This window comes from Crinia signifera, chromosome 8 (assembly GCF_055691185.1).
Source record: "Crinia signifera chromosome 8, ASM5569118v1, whole genome shotgun sequence".
Classification (NCBI taxonomy): Eukaryota; Metazoa; Chordata; class Amphibia; order Anura; family Myobatrachidae; genus Crinia; species Crinia signifera.
The window spans coordinates 127,002,731-127,017,612 of NC_139224.1; the positions used below are offsets into that span (position 1 = coordinate 127,002,731).

The 14,882-nt window shown below is 40.7% G+C and overlaps 1 protein-coding gene across 1 annotated transcript in view; it reads right to left on the reverse strand.

Moving 5' to 3' along the window:
- Window positions 1-552: 552 nt before the first annotated feature.
- Window positions 553-14,882, reverse strand: part of LMO4 (LIM domain only 4) — a 31,960-nt gene continuing 17,630 nt past the window's right edge. Inside the window, exons 3-5 of the mRNA XM_083157148.1 lie at window positions 11,921-12,017; window positions 11,584-11,739; window positions 553-1,325 (exon numbers count right to left, since the gene is read on the reverse strand). Of these exons, the coding sequence (XP_083013274.1) occupies window positions 1,317-1,325; window positions 11,584-11,739; window positions 11,921-12,017 (262 nt within the window). The 3' untranslated portion in view covers window positions 553-1,316. The remainder of the gene's footprint in view (window positions 1,326-11,583; window positions 11,740-11,920; window positions 12,018-14,882) is intronic.

Consider the following 14,882-nt stretch of genomic DNA (forward strand, 5'->3'; position numbering starts at 1 on the left):
ATCTCATGGAAATGACCCGTATTGGGATGGATATTTTGTCAGCTCTGATGGAGAAATCTAAAACTAGAACCTACAGTAGTTGAGGGAGCGCTAGGGGCAAGATGTACTAAAGCTTGAAAAGTGATAAAATGAAGAGTGATTAACCACCAACCAATCAGCTCCTACCCGTCATTTTTCAATCCCAGCCTGTGACATGGCAGGTAGGAGCTGATTGGCTGGTGGTTTATCACTTTCCATTTTATAACTTTTCAAGCTTTTTTCCATCTGACCCTGTGTGACCATCGGTCATCTGACCCTAAACCAGATAATAAAAAGTCCATTAGCATATTTGTCTCCTTTAGATCGGTTTCATAACCACTTAACGGGTTCTGACGTTTCCTGAATTCAAACACAGTTATTCGGTATGTTCGGAGATTCAAAAGCTTCTGTACACACCATACAACAGGCACTTGTAAGAGCTTGCCATTTGACATCAGTTAATGTATCGTTGGTGTAGCTCAGGCACAGTTTCAAAAACTCCATATCCTTTCATTAGAACTTTGAAAACCCAAATTTAACAATAGCATTTTAATCTTTTATTACTTAAATACACCATACTAGAGCAAGTCTCTGAAAATATCACAAATAAAAGATTTCTTCAATCAGCAAGTAGGTGAAAATTTCTACACAATAGCAGATGTCTTTACCGCACCTTCCCCCTTTTTTGCTATGGGAAGTAGCAACAATAGGACAAACAAAAACAATAAAAAATAATAAAATAATAACACATACATGCATACGTACATTGTATTTTACAGAGCGTTACAATAAAAGTGTTTGTGATAAAGTACCACATTAGCTACAACTCCCCTTTATCTTATGTTCAGTTTGATTGGAGTATTCTTCCTCACAGCACGTAAAATATACAAAGAGTGAGTAGAGTGTTATCAAGGGAAAAGGGTGCAAACGCCGGACAGTGCCCTGCTAATCGTACATCAGAGGAATAAGCAGTTTCTGAATGCATCTTCTAATTGGTTTCATTAGTCCATTTCACCTTCATAAAAGAAGTCCTCTGCCGAACTGCTCATTTTAATTTTTTTTGCCCCCCAAGAGTCTCCCCCATTCGCCCAGGTTCTAGGAGTCCTGAATTTGTGTCTTCAGTCATTTTCATACACCAACAAAATGTGGGAAGGAACCAAGAGGAGAAAAGGTGCAATGGCATGAAGCTGGCACGGATGCTAGCTACAAAAGGTGACTTGTCTAGTGGAGACATATGGGATCCATCTGTGATGAACAGAACTTGAGATGAAGGCACGCATTCTGTTGTATTCGGACCTTTAACAAACCTAGAAAGCAAGGAAAAAAAAAAGTTAAGTACTTCTGATTTCTACGGTGTGAGGTAAATTAGGTGTGTTTTTAAACAGGAGTATAAAATGTTTAATTCACCAAAATTAAAAGTATCTATTTCCTGCTCCCGGTGAATGAATAGTCTCAAATTGTGCAACCCACTAAATTTCACGAAATAGGAGGGGCCTAATTACACAAGCAAACACTGAAATAGGTAGAGACTTATTAAAGTATGGAGGGAGATATTATCCAATCAGCTCCAGTCATTTCACAGGCTGTGGATGCTATCCTATTAGACTTGATGCCAGTGTCCTTTTACCCCCATACCAGCTGTTATCAGGCATTATATTTTGCGCTAGAAAGCTCCAATCAGACACACCGCACCAAGAACCAATCAACATAGAGAGGACTGAAATGGAGGGACATTTAAACCCAGAGACTTACTGAACAAACCATTTCCCTAGAAGAAGGCTTAAGAGCCGAAACGCGTTGGAGGGTCCATAATAGAACTATTCATCATTTAGCTGATTCGAGAACCGACATCCGTGACCATCACACTACCTAGCGAACGGCGGGTGCACACGCCGCCACGCAGCAGAAGCCGGAGCGAGACTGACTGAGCGAGACTGACACAGAACCAGTGTAACGGCAGCGGTGAGTATCTACAGGAGGGAGAGCGGGTTGAACCAGCAGGGTCCTGTCCACGAGGAAAACGGTCACCGCAAAGGATAGCTAAGCATCCTGATAATATGCTGCCACTACTATATTTCCTATTGAGGTCATCATAACATTACAACTCTGATTGCATTACACAGAAACATTTTATCTAACACACACTTAACACCTAAAATGATATTCTCTACTTACTGACGCTATGGGAGTTCCTTTACCATCACTCAGTCAAAAGATAACATTCAATATTAATCTTCCATACCAGGTACGATTGAAAGATTGAGATTTCAAAAACATTGCATGACTGGCAGGGCCCCTTAAAGGCTTGTTACACAGTGCTGTGGCCAATTGGCAGTGACACAGCATTTCAAAGCCAATGAAGGTATCCAGTGCGGAATAGAAACACTTAAGGTGTTGTTTTTATGTATGCTGCCTGCACTAAGTAGGTATAACGGTCTATGTCCTTCCAGGAGAAAAGAAGATAAAATGATTATAGTCAGTCCTGGTATAATTTACCAGGTATGGAAATCCTTCGCTCGCTCTGTCCTATAACTTCTTACTGCTCATCCCTTCCCTTTATTTTCCTTTCTGACATGCTGCAGTCATAAAAACTTGATATACATTTTAGAACAAATTCTGGGGTTTTCTGCCACCTTGATACAGTACTTCTTGCAGTGATCTCTGCTCATGCAGCTATGGTTACGTGCCCTGTACTTGTCCTCTACTGTATTCAAATGGTATACCCCTTGTACACCAGCTAAATTAACCCGGGAGCGTGCAAAAACCTTGGTTTGCAGGTGGTGTAAATGCAACCATTTGAAATGTCCAGGGTCATGAGACTGCATTTCTACCCAGGTAGCGAGCAGGGTTGAACACGGGTTCAAGCCGGCTTGCTGAGGTGTAAACAGGTAAGTGACCCGTTCACTGCAATAAAAAAGCCAGCCCAGGGCCTGCCCCCGGAGAAGTCACCCCCAGCATTATACTGGGTAGGGAAGAGATTGTAAAGGGGTTCATAAGCCGGATCGCACTTTGCTTGGAGCTGGGTCTAAAATCCCAGGTTATTGGTATAAAAGGGTTATAAGTCACTGTTTTGCTTATTCATCTATGTACTCTGTAATTGGGCACTGTGGATCCCTTGTGGCACCATATAAATAAAAAGTTAATAATACCAAACAATGGGCGATTTTTTTTTTAAACAATATCGCTCATTTTAGCCCTTCTGAGTTCTATCGTTTAAAATGATCGCCTAGTGAGTACGCTACAAATGACAATGGATGTGCACTCCTGTGAGTCGCTAATGACAACCAGCTAGCTTTCCAGATAGTCCCTCTGACTCAATTTGACAGAACGTCATTGACTGCAAGCTCAGCTGGGGGACAAGATGATGTCAGTGAACGATACTGTTCAGTGTTTAAGCGCTAGATCGTTAGTCCGGGAGCACCACAGTGCCACAAATCGCTCAGTGTGTACACAGTTTTAGACTGCCAATCTGCATGCGGTTACTATACCCATGGTTCGTTTCTGGTTTGAAGAAGTTACATTACAATTTCATTGAAATGCTTACAAAACAGAAAAACGTTTAAACCAGTTTCTGTGGTACTCTGCTGTGGTTAGGGGAATATTATAAGGAATCTTATTATATGATGGGGGGTAACACTAGTGATTATCGTCACGACTTCCCACAATCACAAAATACAATCTACTTCTAACAAAAGTCCTTTAAAGTTAGCAACACGTTACACAGGAGTTTTAGGATAATGTTCTGAACTTACTAGTAGCACCGAGTTAGTATAAACAGAGGTCTATGAATAAGTTTAGGCCCCTGCCCCCCTCCATCAGGAACACCACACTTTCAAGCTAATTAAAGTGGTACAGGAACAGAGCTTCAATTCCCAAGAGTTGAAGCTCAGTGTGAGAAAGGTAATTTGGCTGTCCAGAACAAAGAGATTAGAGAGCAGCGAGTGAGCATATTTAATAAATGAGCATCAAATGTCCTCTGCTATGGACACAGACAACTCCAATTATAGAACAACCAGGGAATTGTTGAGTGATCTATAAACTAGAATTTTTTTTCTTAATATCCAATAAAGGGAATGGTACAGACCTGCATTGAAAACAAAGCAGGAAAGATAACACAATACACGAAATGCTGACTGATTGTTCAGGTGAGTGTGCTAGCTGTCACCACTTCCCACCGCCCCCTTGCCAAACACAACAAAACACTGTTTACACTCTTGTTAATGAAATGACTTGAGGGGTATGGACACTAGTAACTAATAAAGTTGTCTTTAATTACTGGTCTAGATAGTCTGTTAATTTTGAGATGTAATATCCCTAGTTAAAAAATATATATATATTTTCAGTGCAAGACAACTATTCTAGTAGTGTTGTGTTTTTCACACTTTACATTTTTGCTGCTATATGTTCTTTCATTTCAAAAGCAAAAAAAGTGATGGAATTAATTACGTTTCTTGGGCTGTATTAGCCAAGCTTGAAGAGAGATACAATGGTTAGAGATACAGTACCAGCCAATCAGCTTCTGCCTTGAAATAGGACAGTGGCCGACGATTGGTTGGTATTTTCTCTTTCAAAATCTCTATCCAAGCTTAAATACTCTCCTTAAGTTCCATACACACTGGGTGTTTTTGTCCAGCGTGAATGCACAGCGATGCTGGGGGAGGGTGGAATAATTAAAAAAATAATAATAATAGCTCAGGGTAAGTGATTTTCGCTCCTCTCAGAGATTTTTGTGGGGGTGAACAGCTTTCCATAGTATGCTATGGAAAGCCATCCACCCCGTTATACCAGCAGATGAGCCGCGGTGGCCGGCGATGATGCAGGATTGTGCATCGGCGCTCACCGTCGGGCAATACACACTGAAAGCAGCTCAAACGGTAAAAGTGAGCCGCTTTCAGCTCAAAATCGCCCAGTGGGCCTTTAGAATTCGTTTGCTCTACTTTTTTTTTCTTGTAGGTCTTTCACGGCATAAATAAAGGCAAAATAATTTACAAGACCAATTCGGTTGCCTATAGGCAAGGGTCAAGAGTTATGTGGTTGAACACATACATGTACAATTGACAGCCTATTTTTATTGCCTTTAGCACCGTCATGTCAGAACTAAATTTACAGAAAGCATTTTACCAGTTACGTGTGGAGACTGGGTCAGCCTATTACTTCCACTGGCACTTCTGTAAGGGCAATAACTACCTTGACCCTTTTGAAAGTGCAGTTGGCTTGCAACCGAGCAGCTAGATCTATGCAATTCACATACATTATATGGTGAAATTGCCCATACATCCTGCTGTTTCTGGAAGTGGGCTAAGTGTTTAAACTTCAGGTTTCCTAAGTAATGCGTTTTGTGGTTATGATAAAAAATCATCCGCTCAGCTAAGAGCCCCAAATCTCTCTCCTACAGCAATCTGCATGGGAGAAGCTTGGTCTAGCACAGGATTTCTTAAAAACAATTCTTGCAATTATAAAAAAAAAAAAAAAGTGTCCAGACAGATATTACCCAGCTAGTGCCACACAGCAGGAAATTGCTTTCATTCTTCCCTTCATTTAACCTCATAATTGCAATACTTAGTCACAAAGCATTTACAGCATCTGTGTTTTCTTGATCTACTTTTGCTCGTTAAAATGGTGCATCCTACATTGGCCTATTAATTATCCAGGGATGTATTAGCCATATACTCTGACGTAGATTCGTTTTTGTATCTACATGGATTTTGTTCTGACCCTAGAACTTGTTATTAGCATGAACGTTTTCTATAGTGCAGCCATATTACATAGTAAGCTGTGATGGGTGGGAGACCGTCTAAATATGGGACTATATATGGACTTGATGAATTATAAAGAGTATGGGTCATATGGTCAACTGTATGAAGGTCGACATAAATTAGGCCTAAGGTTGACAATGAGAAGGTAGACCTGTTTTCACTTTTTTTTACATAATGTCAACGTAAGTTGATATGGACATTGTTAGTGTTCCCGCTAGGCTGTTTTAGTGGGAGGCTGCACCCTGCCCAATTTTTAAAGGGCAAAATAGCGCCCTGCTCCTCTAGCAGCGCCCCGCTAAAAGATGCCGCCGGTGTGCAGCCCAGCTGTAGATGGCAAGGCCTGACATTTCCTCCGCAGTGCAGAGACTTCGGAGGGGCAGGGCCCACCCATTTAGTGATGGCGGCGGCCGGGCCCGCCCCTTTTCATGACGGTGTGGCCCGGGCAGACCCCTTTTGTGATGTTCTTACGCTGACCCTGTGCAGCAGCGCCCTGCCCGCCAAGGTTCCTAGAAGGAACACTACATCGTATCAGTGTACCGCATCCCCAGCTGTGCTAAGGCACACTATTATATTCCCCCTCCACGTCTTATTGGATGGTAGGGTATGAAATATTGCCGGTTTCTAAAAAATAAAATAAAAAAACGTGTAAAATTGGGAGAGAATGAACCATCCAATCAGCTATTGCCTTACAGTTTACAGACTGTTTTCGAAAAGTAACAGCTAGGAGCTGATTGGTTGGGATTCTATCACAAATTCATCTCTCCCCAAGCTTTTATAAATACCCACATAAACAAGACTGTCTACTTGCTGGGAACCAGTGCAATAGCTGAAGCAATGACTACATGTTCAGCCCTCACAATGTCTTCCTCCACAGGGAGCAGATCAGCCCATTTTAATGAAGAGCTACATTTTGTGTTTATAAAACTCTGCACAAAAGTCTAAAGTTGTGTTTGGTGTATTATTGTGCAGTGCAGTTATTATGATAATCGATCCTCTCCCGCAGCCACAGCAGCTTGTCGTGTTTCACTGTGCTGCAAACAATAGACAGCTGCATTATCACTAATTAGTTGACAATGTTGTCTGTAGCGCAGTGTCCTGAGCCAAGCTACATGTGTGTATGTGACACAGAGATATCACCAAGTCAGGCCTGACTATTGTGCAGACCTTTGTAAGAGACCATTCCAAACCAACGAGACACATCATGTACATTTTTACGATCTCGATGACCGGACACTGACCACCATTCACATGTGGTTCTCCCAACAGTGATATTGTAGCACAGATCTCTCAGTGTTTCACTTTTATTGTTTACATAAGACTAATATAATAAGCTAGAATAATGGCAATAATGTTAAAAAGTTTTCTACAAAAGTCCTCCAAATAAAAGAAAAATAAATAACAAAAATACCGCAAACACTAATCTATGGGATCAAAATGTCTTTCGTCATCAGAAACAGTCTATTCGGGGCAAGGAGATTTGAGCTGCAAAAACAGGGTATTAACCTCAATTTTTATTTCCCTGTTAAATTTGATTATGCCGGTTTTTACATTGTAAACAAAGGCCATTGTTGTTATACAAAAGGAATTACAATTACAGCCACAAAAGAGGTCAGTTTTCAGGAATGGTTATTCCCTACCTATGGCTAGGTGACATAAAAAATAATATCCCCAATCCTGACGACTCTCGGAGCAAATTGAATAGCCCCCTAGGGTATTCATTTAGCTGTGGTAATTTACTGTGGCAAATTGAATTTCCCCTAAGACTACATGGACAATGCTGACATAGGTCAACATTATGTAATATTTCTCTTTGCATTTCATGTACATATCATTTATATATGTCTAGTGTCCGTTTGTGCCAGGTACACACTATATGATATGTCTTGGTTTGCAGTCACTTGGTCAACCACTAACAGTGACTAGGTTGACACCCAAGCATGGTCGACATACCCTAGGTTGACACACACTTAAGGTTGACGTGAACATGGTCGACTTGAAAAGGTCAACATGAGTTGTTGTTGTTTTTTTCTTTTTTACGTTTCATACTTTACTATCTAAGTGGGCATGAAGAGTGCAGCGCACCATGCGAGGGGACGCGGTACACTTATACTGTGTCCATGTCGACATAAACACCCCAAAAAGTTAAAAACTCACGTCGACCTTATTTGTGTTGATAATGTCCATATCAACCTAAAGCTTGCGTTGACCTTCCGTTAATGTCAACCATTCTTAGGTGTCAACCTAGTCACTGTCGGCCATTAGTGGGCGATCTAGTGACTGTCGACCTAGACATTGTCTATCATATATACCGTACTCATGCAATTTTGGTATCTTCGAGTAATCGGCACGACCATAATAAAGTGTTTATCCCGAGTCCGTCATTCCGGAATCCTCACGATGGGACAATTCCATGGGCAAGGTGCAAGTCACTTGAAACGATACATCACAGTCGTATAGAGGATAGTGTAGTAAGTACTGTATATTGCAAAGGTGCGCCGCTGGTGTGTACCCAACATTAAAGAGAAGGTATCAATTTATTTACAGACTGTTTAAAAAGGAGTATATTGGGTACTTCCTCATCTTTGCGGCCACAGCTTACGCCAGTTACGTTAACCGCTTTCAGAACAGCACCATTGTCCCCTCGCGGGCTAGCTTCATTAGCCACAACTTTACTACAGGTAATAGACGGTGGCATGGACACAGGACGATGGCGTGGACCCAATGTAGTGCGGGTTACTCTGTAGCGTAAGTTGTGGCCGCAGAGATGAGGAAGTACCGAATATTGTTTTCTCATTTTAATATATAATCCTATATACAGTTAATTGCTTCTGTAAATAGACAATGGCTTTTGGGTGTACATATTAAAAACTCACATGTATTAACATACTGGAAATGTTTTACAAATCAAGTGTGTGTGGGGGGGCACATTTCAACCTGGTTCCAAACACTAGAGAATAAGAGCATTTTCTCTCTTTAATTCTTAGCATATTAATGCAGTGCCTAGGTCAGATCTATAGAGTAGCAGCAACTGAAGTATGCATTTTTGTTTCCCTGTAATAACTCAGTGCAGCGTGATTGCTTGGGTTAATGATGAAAAAGTCAAATACGCTATCAGAGCTGATGGAAAAATCTATCACCAATTTGAAATTAAAATTCATATGTGGTCAATAAGATTTACTACCCATGCAAGTGGAGCTGTAAAGAGTAAATGAATCAATGTCATCAATACGTAATCAGTATGAAATATGATGTGAATACAATTATGTGCAGGAGTCGCGCATTCCTTCCCTTTCCTCTGAACCAGTGTGGAATGAGCAGACTTGGTGAGGACTGACAGTAATTGTTACAAATTAGACACAGCAGTTATCAAAATGCACTCACTAGAATAGCAAGGAGACTTATTAGGAAAATGAAAATAGATCTTAAACAGTCTCTTTCGGAGAGAGATTCTACATCTGTTGATCTAAATGCTGGTCTCAAACCGTGGATTACGGGCGCAGTCTCATTTATATCTATTGGGCAAGAAAAACATTATGTATATTGAAAAAAACAAGAACCTATTTGTTCTCATTCTGTTGTACTATTGGGCAGTGCTTTCATTGTAATTATATTTGCAGACCACTGTTCAATAACACAAGCTTCAGAACAAGCCTTTACCACATTTTGTAAAATATATATATATATATATTCTATCAATCTAGCCCATGTCGGTTTGGGGCAGCATCCAAATTACATTTACAATTACACATCTTTATGCCTTTTACATTTTATTGTTTTTGTTCTTGCACAAGAGGAATGTGATAGGTGTATAATGGGCCTGATTCATGTAAGCAAAGCAAGCAAATTGTTCTCAAATGGACAAAACCATGTGCACTGCAGGTGGGGCAGATGTAACATGTGCAGAGAGATTTAGATTTTGGAGAGGTGTGTTCAAACTGTAATCTAATTTGCAGTTTAAAAATGAAGCAGTCTAGTATTTATGGACTACATGCAAAAGCAGCCAGTGTTTACCCTGCACAGAAAAAAAAATATAAATATCTTTGCTCCTCTTTTGCTTCAGTCTCAATGTTACTTGGCTTGTTTGTTTTCCTTACAAACATGAATCACGCCCAATATCCTACAGCTGGGCATATGCACAAGTTACTGATGTGAACAATTACGTCCATCTTGTTAAATAGATGTCTCTACCTAGACCAAGGTCCCAGTTCTGGTTGATACGCTCCCATGTGAATTCACACGGGAGCACAAGGTTTTTATTCTATGCATGCGCTGTGTGCGAGCGTGTTCCCAGAGTGTTCCCTGGGCGCTTGCAGACAATAGTGCGGGCGGGGAGGTGGTGGACACATCCATGGGAACGCCCAGCGTTTCGTGGACATTCCCATGAAAATGCTGGGCGTTCTCATGGTAATGCCGCAATGACACTGGTGCCAGGAGCGGGCAACGGACATTAACGGATGTCAGCTGCCCGCCCTGTCCTCGTACAGGACAAAGGCGAAGCTAAGACACCTGAGAGTCTCTTCATATTTTCATGTATGCACTACATCATTTGATGGTTGGCGACCATCGAATGATGTGGGTGTCGCCCCCTTGGCTGCAAATGGATGTCTATGCAAAACGATGTGGGCGAATGGCAATGCAAGCGGCGGACGGGCTTAAAAAGACATGCAGCGCTGCGAACGGTGGTACATGAAATAGGGAGGGGGCAGTTCCTTCCCTAAGGACATGGCTTTTGTCTTGTCAAGTGCTGAGCTGTGAAGTCACTTCCTGTGAAGACGCACCTGCTGGCAGCCATTAGAAGATCAGAAACAACCATAGAACAGACTACTTCTTAGTGGCTGACTTTGTAATATATAACATTATGAAGAAGGTTTTTGACAAGGTTAACAAGTTTCCGATATATACATTTTAGGCCCTAAAGCCTTTAAAGTTAAATGGAGATAGCCCCCTAGTAAACATCTAGGTACAAGTCCGTCCCCTGGAACAGCAATATTCATCCTAATGAGCATGCACATGACATTTGGTAAGTAAAAATCAAACCGTCATCAATGTACATATACAGATTGCCTCTGGCCCGTCATCATTCCTGCCCGTTTCAATATGGGGTAATGAAAGTCTGGATTTACTCGTCACCTGGGACCTGCATGTTCATTTCAATTGATTTTGATATACTAATTGTTATGATGGACTGTAGGGGGTTGGAAGAGCTGACCTGTGCAACAGCAGCCATGAGACCTGGCATTCACTGCTCGCATATTGTATTTGCATTTCCTGGTTGACAACATGCCCTATCTCTGAGCCCCCTTATTCACACTAGGCCCACAAACATTTTTAGCTAGAGATGAACAGACATCATCCTTTCATCAATAGGACGGCATATTAAGTTTAAATGGGGAAATTAAAGCAGGATATCCCTATGGCGGTAAAATACTTGCCTTCTCAGGTCTTCAAGACTGAAGGTCTGAAAACAAACTTTCGGGGTTATGTAGGGTCGATACGGACTGGAGTTATTAGGAATATTCTTTGTACAAGGCGCAATTGCGGCTGAAGCAAGCATCACTAACCAGATTTTCCGTATACAGTATAAATACTGTATATCATTAAAGCTGCAAACTGGAATAGATCGTAGGAATTACGTAATTTAATACAAGGGTCCTTCGCTTTGAAATTACAGTACGGTAATGAATTCCTCTGTCATCACCCCGAAGTATGAAAGAAAAATTGCTAACAAGAAAAACTGCACAATATATTGCTGCCAATTAACATCCAGGTAAAAAAAAAAAAAAAGCATAATAAAGAGGCAAGTATTCACCTTCTGGTCTGGCAGTAGTGGATTGCTCTGAAGTGAATTCAAATGACCATTGATAAGAGCTGTAGGTCTATCATGTTCACAGAATAAACTGCCATTGATGTAGTGAAACCGGTCCCCTGGGACGAGGCGATTCCGACAGGTTGAGCACGTAAAACACTATGGCAGAAAAGGGGAAGGCAGTGAAACAAATGAATCAAACACACGTTTTAAATAATATAGACCATAGCTTCAATCTAAGAACTGAGCAGATTCCAAACGAATGTGCTAGAGGCTCTTTAAAAAAAAAAGTCACTAGTCTGTATGTAGCCGAACCAAATAATGCTGGAGACTGAGTTACCTTAAGATGATAAACGTTCCCTTGTGCCCTCATGACCAGTTCACTGGCTGGAATCGACTGTCCACAAGCACTGCAAGCACCACTGTTGCCGAATAACCTATAAAAAAACAGCACAAAACAAACAGAGCGTTAAAATATTTTTGTTTGCGGTGGTCACAAAAAGACACCTTAACCCTTTGTGTGCCAGCATCTCTGAGAGATGTTCAAAACATCCACTAAAAAAAAAAAAAAAGCCAGTGTCGCTCACACTTGTTATATAAATTCAAATAAAAATATTTTGTAAAAGAAATATAGATATTTCAATGTGAACATTCAAGGTTCCATTTTGATAAATCTAAATGTTTTGCTTGCCAATTTTTCACACCAATTTTGACAAATTCGCTTGGCACTCAAAGGGTTAAAGTCCTAACCACATTACAGTGGGAATTCAGAGATGTAAAGATGAACGAGGAGAATGTGAAATACCGCTGATAGGCTTATACATAAAAACAGTATAAACACACTATATTATATACACAAACACACTTAAATACATATACACACACACTATAAAACCTGTGGGTATAACAGAAAGATGCGACTTTCCTCCTACATGTATTTGCACGGAATCAGGTGATTTAATAAAAAAAAACAAAAGCAAATATAGAACAATTCTGTTATACACACATTATATCAGATATCCAGATTCATCGTAAGAAAACAAATAATAAATATATAAAAGATAAGATTCACGACTACAGTTTAAATGAATTGTGTCCTTGAAATTATTTGAAGAACTCTTTTTTTTTGTGCTATAATCATATCAAGAGATATGAGTCATGAAAAGGGTTAAGGGGATTTGATTGTATATCTAAGAAGACATCATGCTCTGTGTATTGAAACTCCAGCAAACCGCCATCAGAGCACAGTTTCCATTAGGAAGTCACTGCTATCCAGGTTGATATATAATGTGTATGGGTTAACCTTTTCAATCATAGTGTCAACACTTTAGATTTGCCTCCGCTCATCTCTTTCATTCTAACCTTCTCTCTCTCTCTCTTGATAATGAAATGCTTGCTCCGACTTCCCTCTATCTGCTCCTGAGTCCACAATTTAGATTACTTCATCTCTGCTAGCAACAAACTGAATGAAATTTCGATTTGAGCAGAAAGTAATTTACCGGGATCTGGACCCATTTGTCATCATATCTCTCTGGGTGTTTGTTGTATCACTGCAGTTTTCCTATGCAATCAAATGAGACCACAACATCTGCTATAGGGGGGGAGTGAAGAAGGGAAAGTGAAAAAAAATATATAATTTTCTTTAATACATTTAAGCACTTGCCAAAACAGTGCACATGGACGTTAATGAAGATTTCATTTTATATCCACCACGCATGGGATAATCTAATTTAGTTTACATGTTAGGGCTTTGATAAGCTGCTAGTCAGATGCTGGGACAGTTCATCTCCAAAGGAAGGATAAGGTTTTCCTGTGACTGGCTTGATACTAAAACCATTTTGTCCCTTGTCGATTAGTAACGTTTGATTGGCCATTTCTCCTGGAGTAGAACGTCCAATATATAGGAGAGATTATAAAGGGTGTTAAATCCAAATACTGTTGGTTCAGCCGGTTTGGTTTTAAAATATTTAATCTGCAGTTCTGGACTATGTATGACATGTACCGTCCCCGGTAGAGCCAATGTCACGCAGGTTGTGGATTGCAAAACATTAAAAAAATAAAAGTACAGGTGTGAGGGCATAAAGTATTTTTTGGCAATTGAACTACAGGCAGTGGAGTTCCCTTTGGAGGGAGCAGACAAATCATTGCAGTGCATGAAGCAAGGTTTTAGTATAAAGGGTCGACAACATCAATTGGTTGACATGGAAATGGTGACATGAGTTTTCATGGTTTTTTTTTTTTTGTTTTATTCGATGGACCCAAAAATTAGTGTACCCCGTCCCCTCGCTTGGCTGGCCATAGTTGGCGTACTTTACCATTCCCAATCGGAGCCCAGAAAGGTATGAAAAAGATTAAAAAAAAATTAAATAAATATGTCCTTCATGTCAAACTATCATGCTGCCTTATACATGTGTCAACTTTTGGTCAGTCAACTTTGTCGATGCCGACCATATTGTGTTGACCTATTGACTGTCTACTTTATGGACTGGATAGCAGTGCCTTGAACCATCCTGCTTAGTGTAGTTTATCCCATTGTGCCCACTTCACTAGTAAGATGGTGGGGGAAGCAGGAGGGTGAACTGCTCTCACTAGAGTCCAGGGAACTGGCCAAACTTTATCTCTTGGAAGTTCATAGAGTATAGGCAAGTATAACATGAATGGACAGAGACCTTGGTTTACAAGAGAAAACGGGTGTCTAATGACTCTCAATCATTTGGGATTCAGTCAGGAGACAGATGCCGGAATCCCGAATGTTGAAAGCCGGACAGTCAGAATCCTGATTGACATGGGCTATTCTCCCTCGCGGGGTTCCATGACCCCCATAGGAGAACAGAACCTGTGGCGAGTGTAGCAAGCTACAGAGCCTGCAGTGTGGCAATCACAGCGGGCCTGCAAGGGGCATCTTAATGCTTCCCTCCCTGATGTCACACTTATTACCGTCGAAATCCTGACCGTCAAAGCATCATACCACACCCAGAGAAAGCAATGGGTTTTTTTTATGTCCTAGCTCATTTAAGTCACCCAAAACAGAGCCTAGGAAACAGGGAGACACCTTGGTTGATACCCAATTTGACTCAGGTGCAAAAAAATTTTTTCAATTTGTCTCAATGTCATACCGATATTAGTTTTCAGGCCATCCAATTTCAACACCCTGAAAAAATTTTTGCACGAAAACACAGTTTCAGGGAAACCGGTGTGTTTTCACTATAAACTGCCCCACTTTCGTCTGAAAAAATAGCCAATTTTGGAGTACTTACAGCGAGATAATTACTGAGGGTAATTGAATACCGGCCCTTGGGGGA